The sequence below is a fragment of the Balaenoptera musculus genome, chromosome 3 (genome assembly GCF_009873245.2).
Source record: "Balaenoptera musculus isolate JJ_BM4_2016_0621 chromosome 3, mBalMus1.pri.v3, whole genome shotgun sequence".
NCBI classification, from domain to species: Eukaryota; Metazoa; Chordata; class Mammalia; order Artiodactyla; family Balaenopteridae; genus Balaenoptera; species Balaenoptera musculus.
The window spans coordinates 75,179,014-75,193,990 of NC_045787.1; the positions used below are offsets into that span (position 1 = coordinate 75,179,014).

The 14,977-nt window shown below is 40.1% G+C and overlaps 1 protein-coding gene across 8 annotated transcripts in view; it reads right to left on the reverse strand.

The window, feature by feature from the left end:
* MCTP1 (multiple C2 and transmembrane domain containing 1) overlaps positions 1–14,977 on the reverse strand; it is a 558,214-nt gene that overhangs the window by 3,070 nt on the left and 540,167 nt on the right. For 7 of the 8 annotated variants that reach the window (XM_036848826.1, XM_036848822.1, XM_036848821.1 and 4 more), the window contains 2 exons: positions 11,776–11,885; positions 447–544 (listed from right to left, as the gene is read on the reverse strand). In XM_036848826.1, coding sequence (XP_036704721.1) covers positions 447–544; positions 11,776–11,885 — 208 coding nt within the window. Of the gene's footprint in view, positions 1–446; positions 545–2,898; positions 3,280–11,775; positions 11,886–14,977 lie in introns of those variants that run through there. The other variant, XM_036848824.1, reaches the window with a different exon arrangement.

Consider the following 14,977-nt stretch of genomic DNA (forward strand, 5'->3'; position numbering starts at 1 on the left):
CAAGTCGCATGAATATTTTGGTTTCCCAGTGCATATGAAAGTTCTGTTTATGGTATACTGAAGTCTATTAAGTGTGCAATAGCATTATATCTAAAACAGCAATACCTTAATTTAAAAGTGCTTTATTGCTAAAAAATGCTAACCATCATCTGAGCTTTCAGCAAGTATTAATTTTTTTACAATAGTAACATGAATGATCAATGATCATAGGCCACCATAACAAATATAATAATAATGAAAAAGTTCAAAACGTTTCAAGAATTACCAAAACGTGACACAGAGACCCAGAGTGAGCAAATGCTGTTGGAAAAATTGTTCCAATAGACTTGCTCAATGCGGGGTTGCCACAAACCTTCAACGTGTAAAAAAAAAAAAAAAAAAAGAAATATCAGTGAAGCACGATAAAATGAGCTATGCCTGTAGTTATAATAATGAAACCTACATACCACTTGCACATCTGAAGGGACTCTGGAAAGGAAGTCAAGTAGTTCATTATTATCAATTGCATATGGACTCCGCAGCTTTTTTGTAAATTTATTGATGCCTGAAAAAGTGATAGATCAAACATTATTGAAATCTATAAAGTTTGGAGTTCAAATACACATTTCTGGCAAAAGTGTTGTGGTGATTTGAAGATCTAGATTAAGCTGCCTTTATTTCAGCCTTGACTGAATGAACCAGTAAACCCAGTTTTCTCCCTCCCTTCCTTCTGCCTGCCTGCCTTCCTGCCTTCCTCCTTCCTTCCTTCCTTCCTTCCTTCCTTTCTCCCTCCCTCTCTCTTTCCCTCCTTCTTTCCACCTTCCCAACTCCATGGCTGCTCTGTTTTTCTCTTTGTACTTCAGTGGCTTCTTCCCAGCAGGAAAGGCTTTCTATTTGGGAAACAAAAGGCACCTGGCAAGAATGATCAATGACCTATCTTGCCTTTCCCCTCAGTGTTACAGTACTTAGAAGCTTAGCTTTAATGTTTCATCTATGATGAAACTTGTCTCCCTGCATTTTGGATTGGGATTGTTTTTAAGGCAAGAAATCTGACTTACTGGTTCCCCCTTTTCAAAAGATACACTTGTTTTTTTCAGTGGTGGGGAGGTGTTGTTATTATGCAAACTAACCTGGGTTTTTGCTTTTTTTGTTTTAATTTCAAAATGACCTGGAATTAGGAAGGGTTTACCACCAGCTTTAAAAAAATAAAAAGCTTTGAAGATGGCGACATATAAGGATCCCAAACACATCTCTTCCCACCAACATGCTGGATCTACAGCTACATACGGAACAGCTACCTCTGAAAATAACCTAAAAATTGGCTGAGTGAGTCTACACACTGGCAATCGTGAGAAGGCCCGCGTCGAAGCAGGTAGGAGAGGCAGGGACACAGCCACACCATAAACCCCACCCCTAGCCTGAGAACCCACAATCAGGAGGGACTTCTCTCTGAGGAGTGAGGGTTTGAACCGCAAATCAGGCTTCCCCAACTTTTAAGAATTGCACCTGGAGAGATGAGCCCCCAAAACATCAAGATTTATTTTCTTTTTCTAGTTTTGAGAAATAATTGACATACAAGTTTAAGGTATACAGCGTGATGGTTTGATGTACACATATAGTGAAATGATTACCACAGTAGGTTTAGCTAATATCTATCATCTCGTATAGATAAAAGAAAAAATTTTTTTCTCTTTTTCTGTGAGTTTGATGTTTGGGCTTTTGAGGGGTTTTATTTTTGTTTTGTTTTTTCCAATTCCACATATAAGTGAAATCATACAGTGTTTGTTTTTCTCTGACTTATTTCACTAACATAACACCTTCAAGGGCCATTCATGTTGTTGCAAATAGCAGGATTTCCTTGTTTTTTTATGGCTGAATAATATTTCATTGTATACCACTTCTTTATCCATTCATTCATCCATCAGTGGACACTTAGATTGTTTCCATGTCTTGGTTATTGTAAATAATGCTGCTATGAACATGGGGGTGCAGATATCTTTTGGAGTTAGTCTTTTTGTTTCCCTTGGATAAATTCCCAGAAGTGTAATTGCTGGATCATATGGTAGTTCTATATTTATATTTTTAAGGTGTCTCCATACTGTTCTCCATAGTGGCTGTACCAATTTACATTCCCACCAACAGTGTACAAGGGTTCCCTTTTCTCTGCATCCATACCAGCATTTGTTATCTGTTGTCTTTTTGATGATGGCCACTCTAACAAGCATGAGGTGCTATCTCATTGTGGTTTTAATTTGCATTTCCCCAGTGACTAGGGTTATTGAGCATCTTTTCATGGATCTGTTGGCCATTCATATATCTTCTTTGGAAAAATGTCAATTCAGGTCCCTTGCCCATTTTTAATTTTTTTTTGTTGTTGTTATTAGATTGTATGAGTTCTTTATATATGTTGGATATTAGCCCCTTATCAGATATATGGTTTGCAAATATTTTTTCCCATTCTGTAGATTGTCTTTTCACTTTGTTAATGGTTTTTTTTTTGCTATGCAGAAGCTTTTTGGCTTGATACAGTCCCACTTGTTTATTTTTAATTTTGTTGGTTGTGTTTTAGGCGTGATTTTCAAAAAATCATTACCAAGACCCATGTCAAAGAACTTTTTAAAAAATGTTTTCTTCTAGAACTTTCATGGTTTCAGGTCTTACAATCCATTTCAAGTTATTTTTTGTGATTGGTGTAACATAGGGATCAAGTTTCATTCTTTTACATGTGACTATCCAGTTTTCCTAGCACCATTTATTGAAAAGACTATCTTTTCTCATTGAGTATTCTCGGCTCCCTTGTCAAATATTAATTTACCATATATGCTTGGGTTTATATCTGGGCTCTCAATTCTGTTCTATTAGTCTGTCTCAAAACATCTAGCTTCAAAAACCAACTTGTGTGTTCAGACTCACCCTCCCCAGGGCCCAGCATGGAAGCAGCTGATCCAGGGGCAACCAGATTTTGTGTGGGGAAGGATCACTTGCTTGTCATGAGGGGAAGGCATCTGATGCGAAACATATTCAGGGGCCTACCTGGGTACTCTTCAGGGACAGAGACTGGCAGCCACCATCTTTTTTTTCTTTCCTGGCAGGAACCATCTCTCCCCAACTGCCTCGGTCCAGCCATTTGGTACCATCTTCATGCTCTCCCTCTGCCATGTTCCAGAGCACCAGTATCTCCCCGAAGGGAGCTTTCACACACATCTGGTGCCTGAGATTTTACATCTATGAGGCAGTTCGAGATGGTGACCTAGGACGATCGTGAACTCACCTCTTCCCACGGACACACCGACTCTACAGCTACATATGGAACAATTTCCGGTAAAAAAACAACAACAACAAACCCCCCCCCCCCCCCGCCGAAAACTAGCTGAGCACCTCCTTCATGTGGGGCAAATGAGAAAAAGGCTACATTCAAGTGGATAGGAGATGCTGAGAAACAATCTCGCCATAAACCCCACCCCCAGTGCAGCTACCCACCATCAGGAGGAAACTCACAAACCCGGAGCTTCTCCCTGAGTAGCCAAGAGTTTGTACACCACATAAGGCACCTCAACTTTTAAGACCTGCACCTGAGAGTTGAGCCCCCAAGGCATCTGGCTTTGAAAATCAATGGGCTTGCATCCATGAGACCCAAAGTGCTATAGTGAAAGGAGAATGGCTCTTAAAGAGCTCGTGAGCACTCACTCACCCCAGGGCCCAGCACAGAGGCAGCTGTTTGAAAGGTGCCCAGGTTTTCTGTGAAGAAAATTCATTTCCTAATCTTAAAAGAGTTGGCCGGAGAGTCAGGGGTCTGCTGGGATACTCTCTGGGGACAGAAGCTGGTGGGCCCCATTTTTGAGCTCTCCTTCTACTGCGCTTCAGAGCACCAGTATCTCCTGGAGGGAAGCTTTTACCCACGTCTCGTGTTCTGGGTTTTGTGGCTGCCACCAGGGGGTACCCCTTGATTGCTTGGCTCTGGAGGCCAGGGGACTGGTGCTCCTGGGGGGGTCCCCTGGAGCTATAACACTCAAGAGACAGTTCTTGGCAGGCTACCACCCCCAGGGCACTGGACAGACAGCAGACTGAAACACACCCCAGTCTTTCCAAGAAAGAGCCCTATTTGCTTGTCCAGGAGCTTTGGCCTGAGGGGCAGGAATCTGCTCTGGCACACTTCTAGGAGCCTATGGAAGTGTTCTCAGGGAACAGAGGCCAACAGAGGCTGGTGGATGCAATCTTTGCATTCTCTCTCTGCCTTGCTCTAGCTTGCCAGTATCTCCCAGAACCTTGGCTGGTGCCCCAATTTTTGCAACTGCTCTCAGGAGACACCTCTACATTGCCTAGTCCTGGTGGCCAGAAGGGCTTATGTTTGCAGGTCCCAAAGGACTGTAACCAATAGAGAAAGAGGTCTTAAACAGCTACCACCCTCAGGGCACAGCAAGAAGTAACAGACCAAGGAGCTCAATCTCTCTGTGAAACGGGCCTATAATTTTATCATGGCAGGCTTCTAATTAAACACACATCTAAGGGCTGACTGTAAACCCTTCCAGACACCTCAGAGGGGAGCTCTTACACATGTCTGGTGCCCCAGTTTTTGCAGCTGCCACCCAGGGGATGCCCCTTGACTGCCTGACTCTGGTGGTCAGGGGAGCTGGTGTTCCTGAGTCTCACAGGAATGTAACAATCAAGAGATGATAGTTCTCTGTAAGGTACCACCACCAGGGCACTGCACAAACAGGAGACTGAAACACACCCCAGTCTTTCTATGAAAGAGGCCTATTTGCTTGTCCTGGAGCTTTGGCCTGAGGGGCAGCTTTCAGGTTTGGCACACATCTAGGGGCCTGTGCAGGTGCTCTCAGGGGCCACAGGCCAGGGGATGCTATCTTTGCACTCTCCCTCTGCTTCACCACAGCTCATCAGTATCTCCCAGAAAGGAGCTTATAAACTCATCCAAAGCCCTGATTTTTATGACTGTCACCCAGGGGACACCTCCAGATCATCTGTCTCTGGTGGCCAGCTGGGCTTACACTTGCAATCCCACTGTATATATCTGCATAATTTAAAAGCTGCTGCCTAAGGGAATGACTTTCAATTAGCCTGAATCTAGGTGCTGCCTGAGAGCCTCCTGTTTGAGACACTGACAGGTCTTCACACATCCTCAACTACTGAGGGCTATTAAAAATAAAATAGGCTCGGACTTCCCTGGTGGCACAGTGGTTAAGAATCCGCCTGCCAATGCAGGGGACATGGGTTCGAGCCCTAGTCCGGGAAGATCCTATATGCCACAGAGCAACTAAGCCAGTGCGCCACAACTATTGATCCTGCACTCTAGAGCCCGCAAGCCACAACTATTGAGCCCGTGTGCCACAACTACTGAAGCCTGCACGCCCTAGAGCCCATGCTCCGCAACAAGAGAAGCCACTGCTCTCCGCAACTAGAGAAAGCCTGCACGCAGCAATGAAAACCCAACACAGTCAAAAATAAATAAATAAATAAATAGAATAGAATAGAATAGGCTGCTTGGACAATTACAAAGGTTTGGGAGACAACTAAGAGCTAAGGCAAGGTTGAATGATAAGGTTCATCTCCTACGCAAGACCACTACTTAAAGACTGGGAGAGGTGGCTCTTTCATATAATGCATAGAAACCAACACAGAGATTCAAGCAAAATGAGGAAAATGTTTCAAATGAAAGAACAAGATAAACCTCAGGGAAAAAAACCTTAATAAAATGGAGATGTTATTTACCTGATAAGGAGTTCAAAGTCATGCTCATAAATATGCTCACCAAACTCAGGAGGGTATGGATGAACAAAGTGAGAAGTTCAACCAAGAGATAGAACATATAAGTACCAAATAGAAGTCACAGAGCTGAAGAATAAAATAATTGAACTGAAAAATACACTAGAGGAATTCAACAGCAGACTAGATGAAGAAGAAAGGATCATTGAAAATCAGAACAGCAAAAAGAAAAAATGACAAAAAGTGAAGATGGCTTAAGGGACTCATGGGGACAACATCAAGCGTACTAACATTTGCATTATAGGGAGTCCCAGCAGGGGAAGAGAGAGAAAGGGGCAGAAAATGTATTTTAAGAAATAATGGCTGAAAACTTCCCTAATCTGGGGAAGAAAACAGACATACAGATCCAGGAAGCCCAGGGAGTTCCAAATAAGAGAAACCCAAAGAAACCCACATCAAGACGACAGACATATAATTAAAACGTGAAAAGTTAAGGACAAGAGTCATAAAAGCATCAAGAGATTAACAACTTGTTATGTACAAGAGAACCCCCAAAAGACTATAAGCAGATTTTTGAGGAGAAACTTTGCAGACTAGAAAGGAATGGCATAATATATTTAAAAAGTGCTGAAAGAAAAAAGACTTCCAAGCAAGAATACTCTACTCAGCTAAGTTATCCTTAAGAACTGAAAAAGAGAGTTTTCCAGACAAGCAAAAGCTAAGAGAGTTTATCATTATGAAACTGCCTTATGACAAATGTTAAAGGGACTTCTTTAAGCCAAAAGAAAGTGTGCTATAAGTAAAAAGAAAACACATGCAAGTACAAATGTCACTAGTAAAGGTAAATACATACTAAACGTAGTGGATTAATCATTTATAAAGCTAGTATAGAGATTATACAACAAATATAGTGAAAATAACTATAACTACAATAATTAGTTAAGGGATACACAACAATAAAAAGGTGTAAAATGTAACATATAAAACAGGGGAATAGAGTAAACATTTAGAACTTTCAAATGTGTTCAAACTTAAGTTCTTGGGACTTACCTGGTGGCGCAGTGGTTTAAGAATCCGCCTGCCAATGCAGGGGACACAGGTTCAAGCCCTGGTCTGGGAAGATCCCATATGCCACAGAGCAACTAAGCCCATGTGCCTAGGGCCCATGCTCCACAACAAAGAGAAGCCATCACAATGAGAAGCCCACGCACTGCAACGAAGAGTAGCCCCCACTCGCCACAACTAGAGAGAAAGCACACGTGCAGCAACTAAGACCCAACACAGCTAAAAAAAAAATTGTTTTTTTTAAATTAAGTTCTTGTACATAAGCCTCGTGGTAACCACAAAATAAGAAAGCAAGAGAAGAAGAAAAGAACAGAGGAACTACAAAACAGCCAGAAAACAATTAACAAAATGGCAGTAAGTACATACCTATCAATAATTACTTTAATGTAAATTAACTAAATTTTCCAATCAAAATACATAAAGTGGCTGAATGGATTAAAAAAAAAAAAACAAGACCCTTCTATATTGCTGCCTATGAGAGATTAAGTCAGATGTAAGGACACACACAGACTAAACATGAAGGGATAGAAAAAGATATTCCATGCAAATGGAACCGAAAGAATGCAGGGGAAGCTATACTTATATAAGACAAATAGATTTTAAAACAGTGCAAATTGGAAAGGAAGAAGTAAAACTCACTATTTGCAGATGACATGGTTTTTTATATATAGAAAATTCTAAAGACTCCACCAAAAAACTGTTAGAACTAATAAATGAATTCAGTAAAGTTGCAGGATACAAAATCAATATACAAAAATCTGTTGCATTTCTATACACTAACAGTGTACTATCAGAAAGAGAAATTAAAACAATCCCATTTACAATTGCATCAAAAAGAATAAAATACTTAGTAACAAATTTAACTGAGAAGATGAAAGACCTGTACACTGAAAACTGTAAGACACTGAGGAAAGAAATTGAGGAAGACACAAATAAATGGAAAGGTATTCCCTGCTCAAGGATTAAAAGAATTAATATTGTTAAAATGTTCATACTACCCACAGCCATCTTCAGTTTCAATACAATCCCTTTCAAAATTCCAATGGCATTTTTAACAGAAATAGAAACAATCCCAAAATTTGTATGGAACCACAAAAGACCCTGAATTGCAAAGCAATACTAAAACAGAAGAACAAACCTGGAGCCATCATGCTCCCTGATTTCAAACTATATTACAAACCTATAGTAATTAAAATAGTATGGTATTGGCATAAAAACAGATGACATAGATCAATGGAATAGAATAGAGAGCCCAGAAATAAACCCATGTATATATGGTCAATTAATTTTTTTTTATAAATTTATTTTTGGCTGCATTGGGTCCTCGTTGCTGTGCATGGGCTTTCTCAATTTGTGGTGAGCGGGGGCTACTCTTATTACAGTGTGTGGGCTTCTCATTGCAGTGGCTTTTCTTCTTGTGGAGCACAGGCTCTAGGTGCGCGGGCTCTAGAGCACAGGCTCAGTAGTTGTGGCGCACGGGCTTAGTTGCTCTGCAGCATGTGGGATCTTCCCGGACCACGGCTCAAACCTGTGTCCCCTGCATTGGCAGGCGGATTCTTAACCACTGCACCACCAGGGAAGTCCCTGGTCAATTAACTTACAACAAAGGAGCCAAGCATATACAATGGGGAAAGGACAGTCTCCTCATTAAATGATGTTGGGAAAATTGGACTGGCACAAGCAAAAGAATGAAGCTGGACCACTATCTTATATCACTTACAAAAATTATTACTCAAAACGGACTAAAACTTGAATGTAAGACCTGAAACCACAAAACTCCTAGAAGAAACTATGGGTGATAACAAAAGTAAAAATAAGTGGGACTGCGTCCAGCTAAAAAGCTTCTGCACAGCAAAGAAAACCATCAACAAAATGAAAAGGCAACCTACAGAATTGGAGAAAATATTCACAAATCATATCTGATAAGGGGCTAATATCCAAAATATATTAAAAACTTATACAACTCAATTGTCAAAAACAACAATTAAAAAATGGGCAGAGGATCTGAATAGACATTTTTCCAAAGAAGACAGATGGCCAACAGATACATGAAAAGATGCTCAATATCACTAATCAGGGAAATGCAAATCCAAACCACAATGAGATGTCACCTCACACCTGTCAGAATGGCTGTATCATCAAAAAGTCTATAAATAACAAATGTTGGGGAGGGTGTGGAGAAAAGGGACCCCTTGTGCACTGCTGGTGGGAATGTAAATCGGTGCAACCACTACGGAAAAAGGTATGGAGGTTCCTCAAAAAATTAAAAATAAAACTACCACCATGATCCTGTAATTTCACTTCTGGGTATTTATCTGAAGAAAACAAAAACACTAATTCAAAAATACATGTGCACCCCCATGTTCATTCAGCATTATTTATAATAGCAAAGACATGGAAACAACCAAAGTGTCCACTGACGGATGAATGGGTAAAGAAGTTGTGGTATATATATGCACAATGGAATATTATTCAGCCATAAAAAAGTTTGAAATCTTCCCATTTGTGATAACATGCACTGACCTCAAGGGCATTCGTTGTTATACTAAGTGAAATACGTCAGACAGAGAAAGACATATACTGTATATGATTTCACTTATATGTGGAATCCTTAAAAAAAAACAAAAACGAAAATCAAGCTTATAGATACAGAGAACAGCCTGGTGGTTACCAGAGGCGGAGGAGTGGGAGGTGGGTGAAGGAGTCAAAAGGTACAAATTTCCAGCAATAAAATGTCATGGGGATATAACGTACAGCATGGTGACTATAGTTAATAATACTGTATTGCACATTTGAAAGTGGCTAAAAGAGTAGATCTTGAAAGTTCTCATCACAAGAAAGAAAATATGTTTCCATTTCTACATTTCTGGCATTGAGATTTTTAGAAACCAATTTTCCTTTTAAATTATAAGAAATTTAAATTTAAGGCTTGCAAAAGATGCTACTGTGATTGACTTACTTGGATCACTTCTTGGATTAAAGTGGCCAAGAACCATTAAAAATGAGCCATACCTACCCATGCTAAATTATTCAACAGTGAATCCTCTGTGCTACCTGAAGAGCAAATGTGGATGAGGGGCAAATACAGATGAATTTGGAGCTATTATACAAAAAACAAAACAAAACCCCCAAATTTAATGAGGTAGAAATGTCAAAATAATGTATAAAACTAGAAGTACCTATTCTACATATTCTATGGAATAATGCAGAATTTCAATTGGATAAGTCTACTGTTTTACATTTATATTGCACTTAATAAATTACCAAGCATATTCACATAAAAATACGTAAATAAACAGCTTTTTATGAAATCAGAGTGGTAAAAACTGGGTCACAAACTGGAGCATCTTGGCTCTTCTTCAGGGAGTTCAGCAGAATAAACTAATGCAATTATGATTTGGTCCCTGTCTCCCCATGTGAGACTCATGTCTTAAATTTCTATTTAATATTTCAGCAATCACCTACCACTAAAGGAATACTGTTCTTTGTTTTATTTTATTTGACGAAACAAGAGACCCAAACACATTCTCTGCAAATTACGTTTAAGACAGCTTGCCAGTGAGGCCAACCCAGATTACACAGCCAGATGTCTGCCGTGGGCTCCAGTTTCTGAGAACCTGGGGAAAGGAAACCCGAAGTTCCCCACCTATCACAACTGAGATGGCAGGTCTGACCCTAAGTAGGTCAGAGGTAATAAACTGCCACACCTAACGCCCTACCTTAATTCCTTCAATAAAACAGCACCTGTTTTAAATATCAGAGGAAGGAATGAAAGAACATACAATAGCGACGCAAGAACATGGTGGAAATGCCTCTTCCCTTGTATAGTGAAAGCACTGTCTTAGTTGAAACTGTTTCTTTAAATTATAGAAATTAAGGCAGGAAAACATAATCACCCTTCCCTTCACCCTCCACTCCCTACCCAAGATGTAAAGGTAATGATAGTGATGATAAGGGGCAAGAAGGCTTGCTCAGGATATGACAAGATATGCCAAAAAGAATAGCGAGGTAAGGATTTTTAAACTGGAGGGCTTGGAGACATCAGACCCTTTTTCATTTTATTCCAGCATATTTCTTTAAAAGCCTTAAAAAGAAAACAAAACATTCCTTTTCATCTTTTTGCTTTCAGTGTAAGCACATGTGTTCTGAAAACCCATTTTGGTTCTTTGCATTTTGTATAAGTTTAGCAATCTCGGGTGTATGCAGGCCAGGGGCAAGTAGAGAATTTTACTCCTACCCAGTCTTGTTTATATATCATTAATGTAGTTTTATATGTTAGTTGATCTTGGAGACTGAAAATTGAGTTTTCCAAACAAAGAATTGTGTCAGATAAGAGAAAGAAAGGAAAATAAACCAAAAAAACCCAAACTATGAAGAATGCTGAAAGTACCACCTAAGTAGAGTCTAGGTACATAGGAACTGTTAGCATGAAGCATAATTGCATTAGAAATTAGGACCCCCAAATATCACCTTTAAAGTGGGTTTTTACAGAAGCATTCTTGTTTAGTACACATAAAGCTGGTTTTTTTGTTCCCAAGCAGCCTGCCAATGCCAAGGACCCTTTTCCTGCTTCCTTAAAGGTGACCTCTTAAACAGGCAGCCATATATAGTACCATGTTTACGGACATTTCCGTAAGACAAAGTACCACAGCACAAAAGCATATTGTCCTAAATGCACCATATGGATCAAAATGCCTCTGTTTATGTATAAATGGTGGAAATAAATCAGAGTGATATCTAGACAAAGCTACACTTTGATATATGAAGAATCTGCACAACTACATGTTTATAGTATGATGGAGCCTATGGTGCCAGATAAGAAAAATGCATTTTGCAGATAGACCTAAATCTTTATACTCTTGTGATTTTTAACTGACCTGTCTCTTTTCACCATGGAGTAGCTTCATGACCATAAATATAGGGAACTACTGACAGTATAACTCATCCCTTAAAAATAGTTTGTTCTTAGCAGCTATGACAGTTAAAAAAAAAAAAAAAGGCTTTACTTACCCCAGACAAGGACAATGTATCTCAGCGGAATGAAGTACAGGATGACTGTGAACGCACAGAGGGCTACAATGGCCAGCCAGCTTAAGAATGGGACGGTCCAGTTGAAAGTACTGAATGAGAAATTAATACATCAGCAATCTGAGCACTTCATACTTTTTTCAAAGATGAAAATAAATGTGATTCTGATTCAAAATCTGGACTAAGGATCTAGTAAAGACTGTATTTCTCTCTGGAATAGATGCCAATTGTAATAGGCTATCAGAAGATACAGGTTAGTCATAATCTGCTCAACTTCATGAACACAGGGCCCAGGTAAAGGGTGTTGACACCAACCTCTCCAGATTGTCCCAGGTGACTTAAGGGTCTAAAGTCGTCACACTACTTGGGTGACTCCCCGTGGTTTAAAAATCTTTTTCTACTTCTAAAACTAGTACTGAATCTTGTTTTCTCCAAATTTTCATAGAGGAGAATGCCCCTGGGCCTACCATTCTTTCTTCTGTGAACTCTCACACAGGATTAACCACACTGGAAATAAAATGTTGCCAACGATTGTCCATAGATCTAAATCTTACACGGTTGTGTAAATCCTCAGAACTTTAGAAATCCTTAGAGGAATACTCACTTCCCACTTCAGTTATGTTTCAAATGGAATTAGAAGTCAGGAAGGGGGAATTTTGTAAAAATTCACCTGCCATCATAGCCCTCTTCCCAGAAATACATAGATAATTAAGAAATAAAGTCAACATTACCTACTATTCTCCCTACCTTGTTGATAGCGAGGGAGAACATGGCACATGATAGATTTGTTGGGAAGACCAAAAAGGGAGTATAAGCTGGAAAAGAGTGGGTTATAACAGGGCCTGGCTGATGGCTCTGCAGTGTTCCCACACTGCTGGTGACTAATAATGTAGAGGGTCAGGGAAGGAAGCAAGACGGAGTACTGACAATGATATAACATCAGAACAAAGAACAAAAATGGGATCAATGAACAGAAGGAGAGGAAGTTACAAAACAGACGGTACTAAGATGGGAAGGACTTTAATGAGACAAAAAGAACGAAAGATCAAGACAGAAGGCAAATGGAACGTGGAAAGACGGGGATATTTTTAGGCTTTTTGTGTAGAACATCTATTGTGAGTCTGGTAGTTTCTAAGAGAGAGTGGCAAAATTATAAAGTAAACAGAACCATTCCGTGGAGCCCTCAAGGTTGGGTATATAACCATATCTCCATTTATAAGCATACCATTGCCTTGAAGTTCAGCCTCCAAAGAGGAACTAACACATCTTGCTGAGTGACTCTTTAGCATAATTTAATGAAAAAAAAACAAAGAAGGTAGCAAATCTGTGTTCAAAGCCTAGATTCTGCTATGTGACTTTAGGTGGTCAACCTCTCTAAGCATCAACCTTCCCGGTTATAAAATGGGGACAGCTTTTATTGTATCCAGAAAGACTGGTCGTGATGGCAACATGTTTATGTGAATCAAGGTGAAGTTATTAGAGCCATTCAACTCTAGGAGTCTAAAGTATGGCGTTTCTTCTTAGCAAGCAGTGAGAAGGGCCCCAAGACACTTCAAGAAAATATGAAATTGTACATGATATGGATAAATGTCAGTGTTTTTTATTTCTTCTAATTTCCCGGTAATGGATGCTATACTCACTTGGGCTGGGTTTTTCCAGGGAAGTTTTTGATCCAATAAAGGATGTTTCTCAAGAGATTTTCTCATGTACTGCCCTTCAGCCTAACACTTAAGAGTTATTCCTTAGCTTTGTGGCATATGGCTTGCTTTTTGTCTTTCTCTAGGTCAAATTCCTAAAAATGTTTTTTTTTCTACTAAAAAAGCCAAAGTTGGATCAATCTGGTTGTCTTGTTTTTAGTTAACTCTTGGGGTCTGGCTTTGCTGTCGTGTTTTTTTATCTCCTATGGCCAGAGTGAGTCCTATAACTGTCACCAGGCAAAGAATCATGCCTTCCCTCCTTCACTGACACCTGTAGTCCCCTTGCTTCTGCCCGCTGGTGGAGAGAACAGAAGGCGGAGGGTCTGTTTGCTCTCCTGTGGCTCAGCTCAGAGCCATCCATCACACCACTCCATGTGTGAGGGCACTGGCTCTTCACGCAGAAAACCCTCCTTCTGGGCAGCCTCACTGAAGCGCTCCCTGTGTTCTTACTCCTCTTGGAAGGAAAAGTGACAAGGAATACCAGTGCAGCTAATGTCAGGGGGAAAAAAGACTGCCCTTTTCTTTTTCCACAGTGCATTATGGAATCTATATCTAGAATATGATCTTAACCCCCCCCAAAGAGATGCAATTCAAGAAAGTTCTGGAATGATTTAGTAACAAGATGTGGTAATTATGGAGGCTTTCATTTTGTACTTAAAGATTGCTTCTGTATCTGCTTTCTGGATAGATCCATTTTATCCCGCGTGACCCCAGGGGAGCTCCTCTCTTATAGTATTCGAAAGATTACTGCGCCGAAAAGATAGCTCCTACAAGACTCACTAGATCCTATGCGGTGTTCCTGTACCTCAGCCTATACCTGCACCTCTGTCTATACCTTGGAAAGTTCACAAAATCCAGTTTTCCCCAAGGCTGGTCCACATCCAGGATCTGGTCATTTCCTTCAACTGGCCATGGTCTTTTCCAGCCGAGCACCTGTCTGAGTCTCCTAACACCCAGAGTTACAAAGAAGCCTCTCCCCTTCAGGCATTCACAATCCTGACCTTAGAGTTGACCCAGGGTCTTCGGATATAAATGAGATGTTTCTGTCAGGTAATCAGTACACAGTGTACCTCAGAGAAAGGACAATACTCAAGAGGGAAATGCCCCATTTAGGACTTCACACTCTGCTTCTGCAGATACGTTGTGGAGAACAAGGAAACAGTCTTAGAGATGTAAATAACATGGAGAAGAAGAAGAAAAGAGAAAAGATGTGGAAATCAGTCTTTAGAAGTCTGATACTGAATGTTGCTTAGAGGCACATTTGGGAGTGAGAGGGAGGCTGTCCTGTCTAATATGATACGAGAAAGTGGAAACTCAGCACCTATGCATATGTGGAAATGTGTTAAACAAAAAATTATACAAAATAAAATGCATTATGCCTTGAAACATGAAAGGCACCAGATGAATGACTCACACCTTTAGTTTAAATAATTTACTCCTTTCAATTTCTATGTATGCCCAAGGATCCAAATCTGCAGAACACTTTT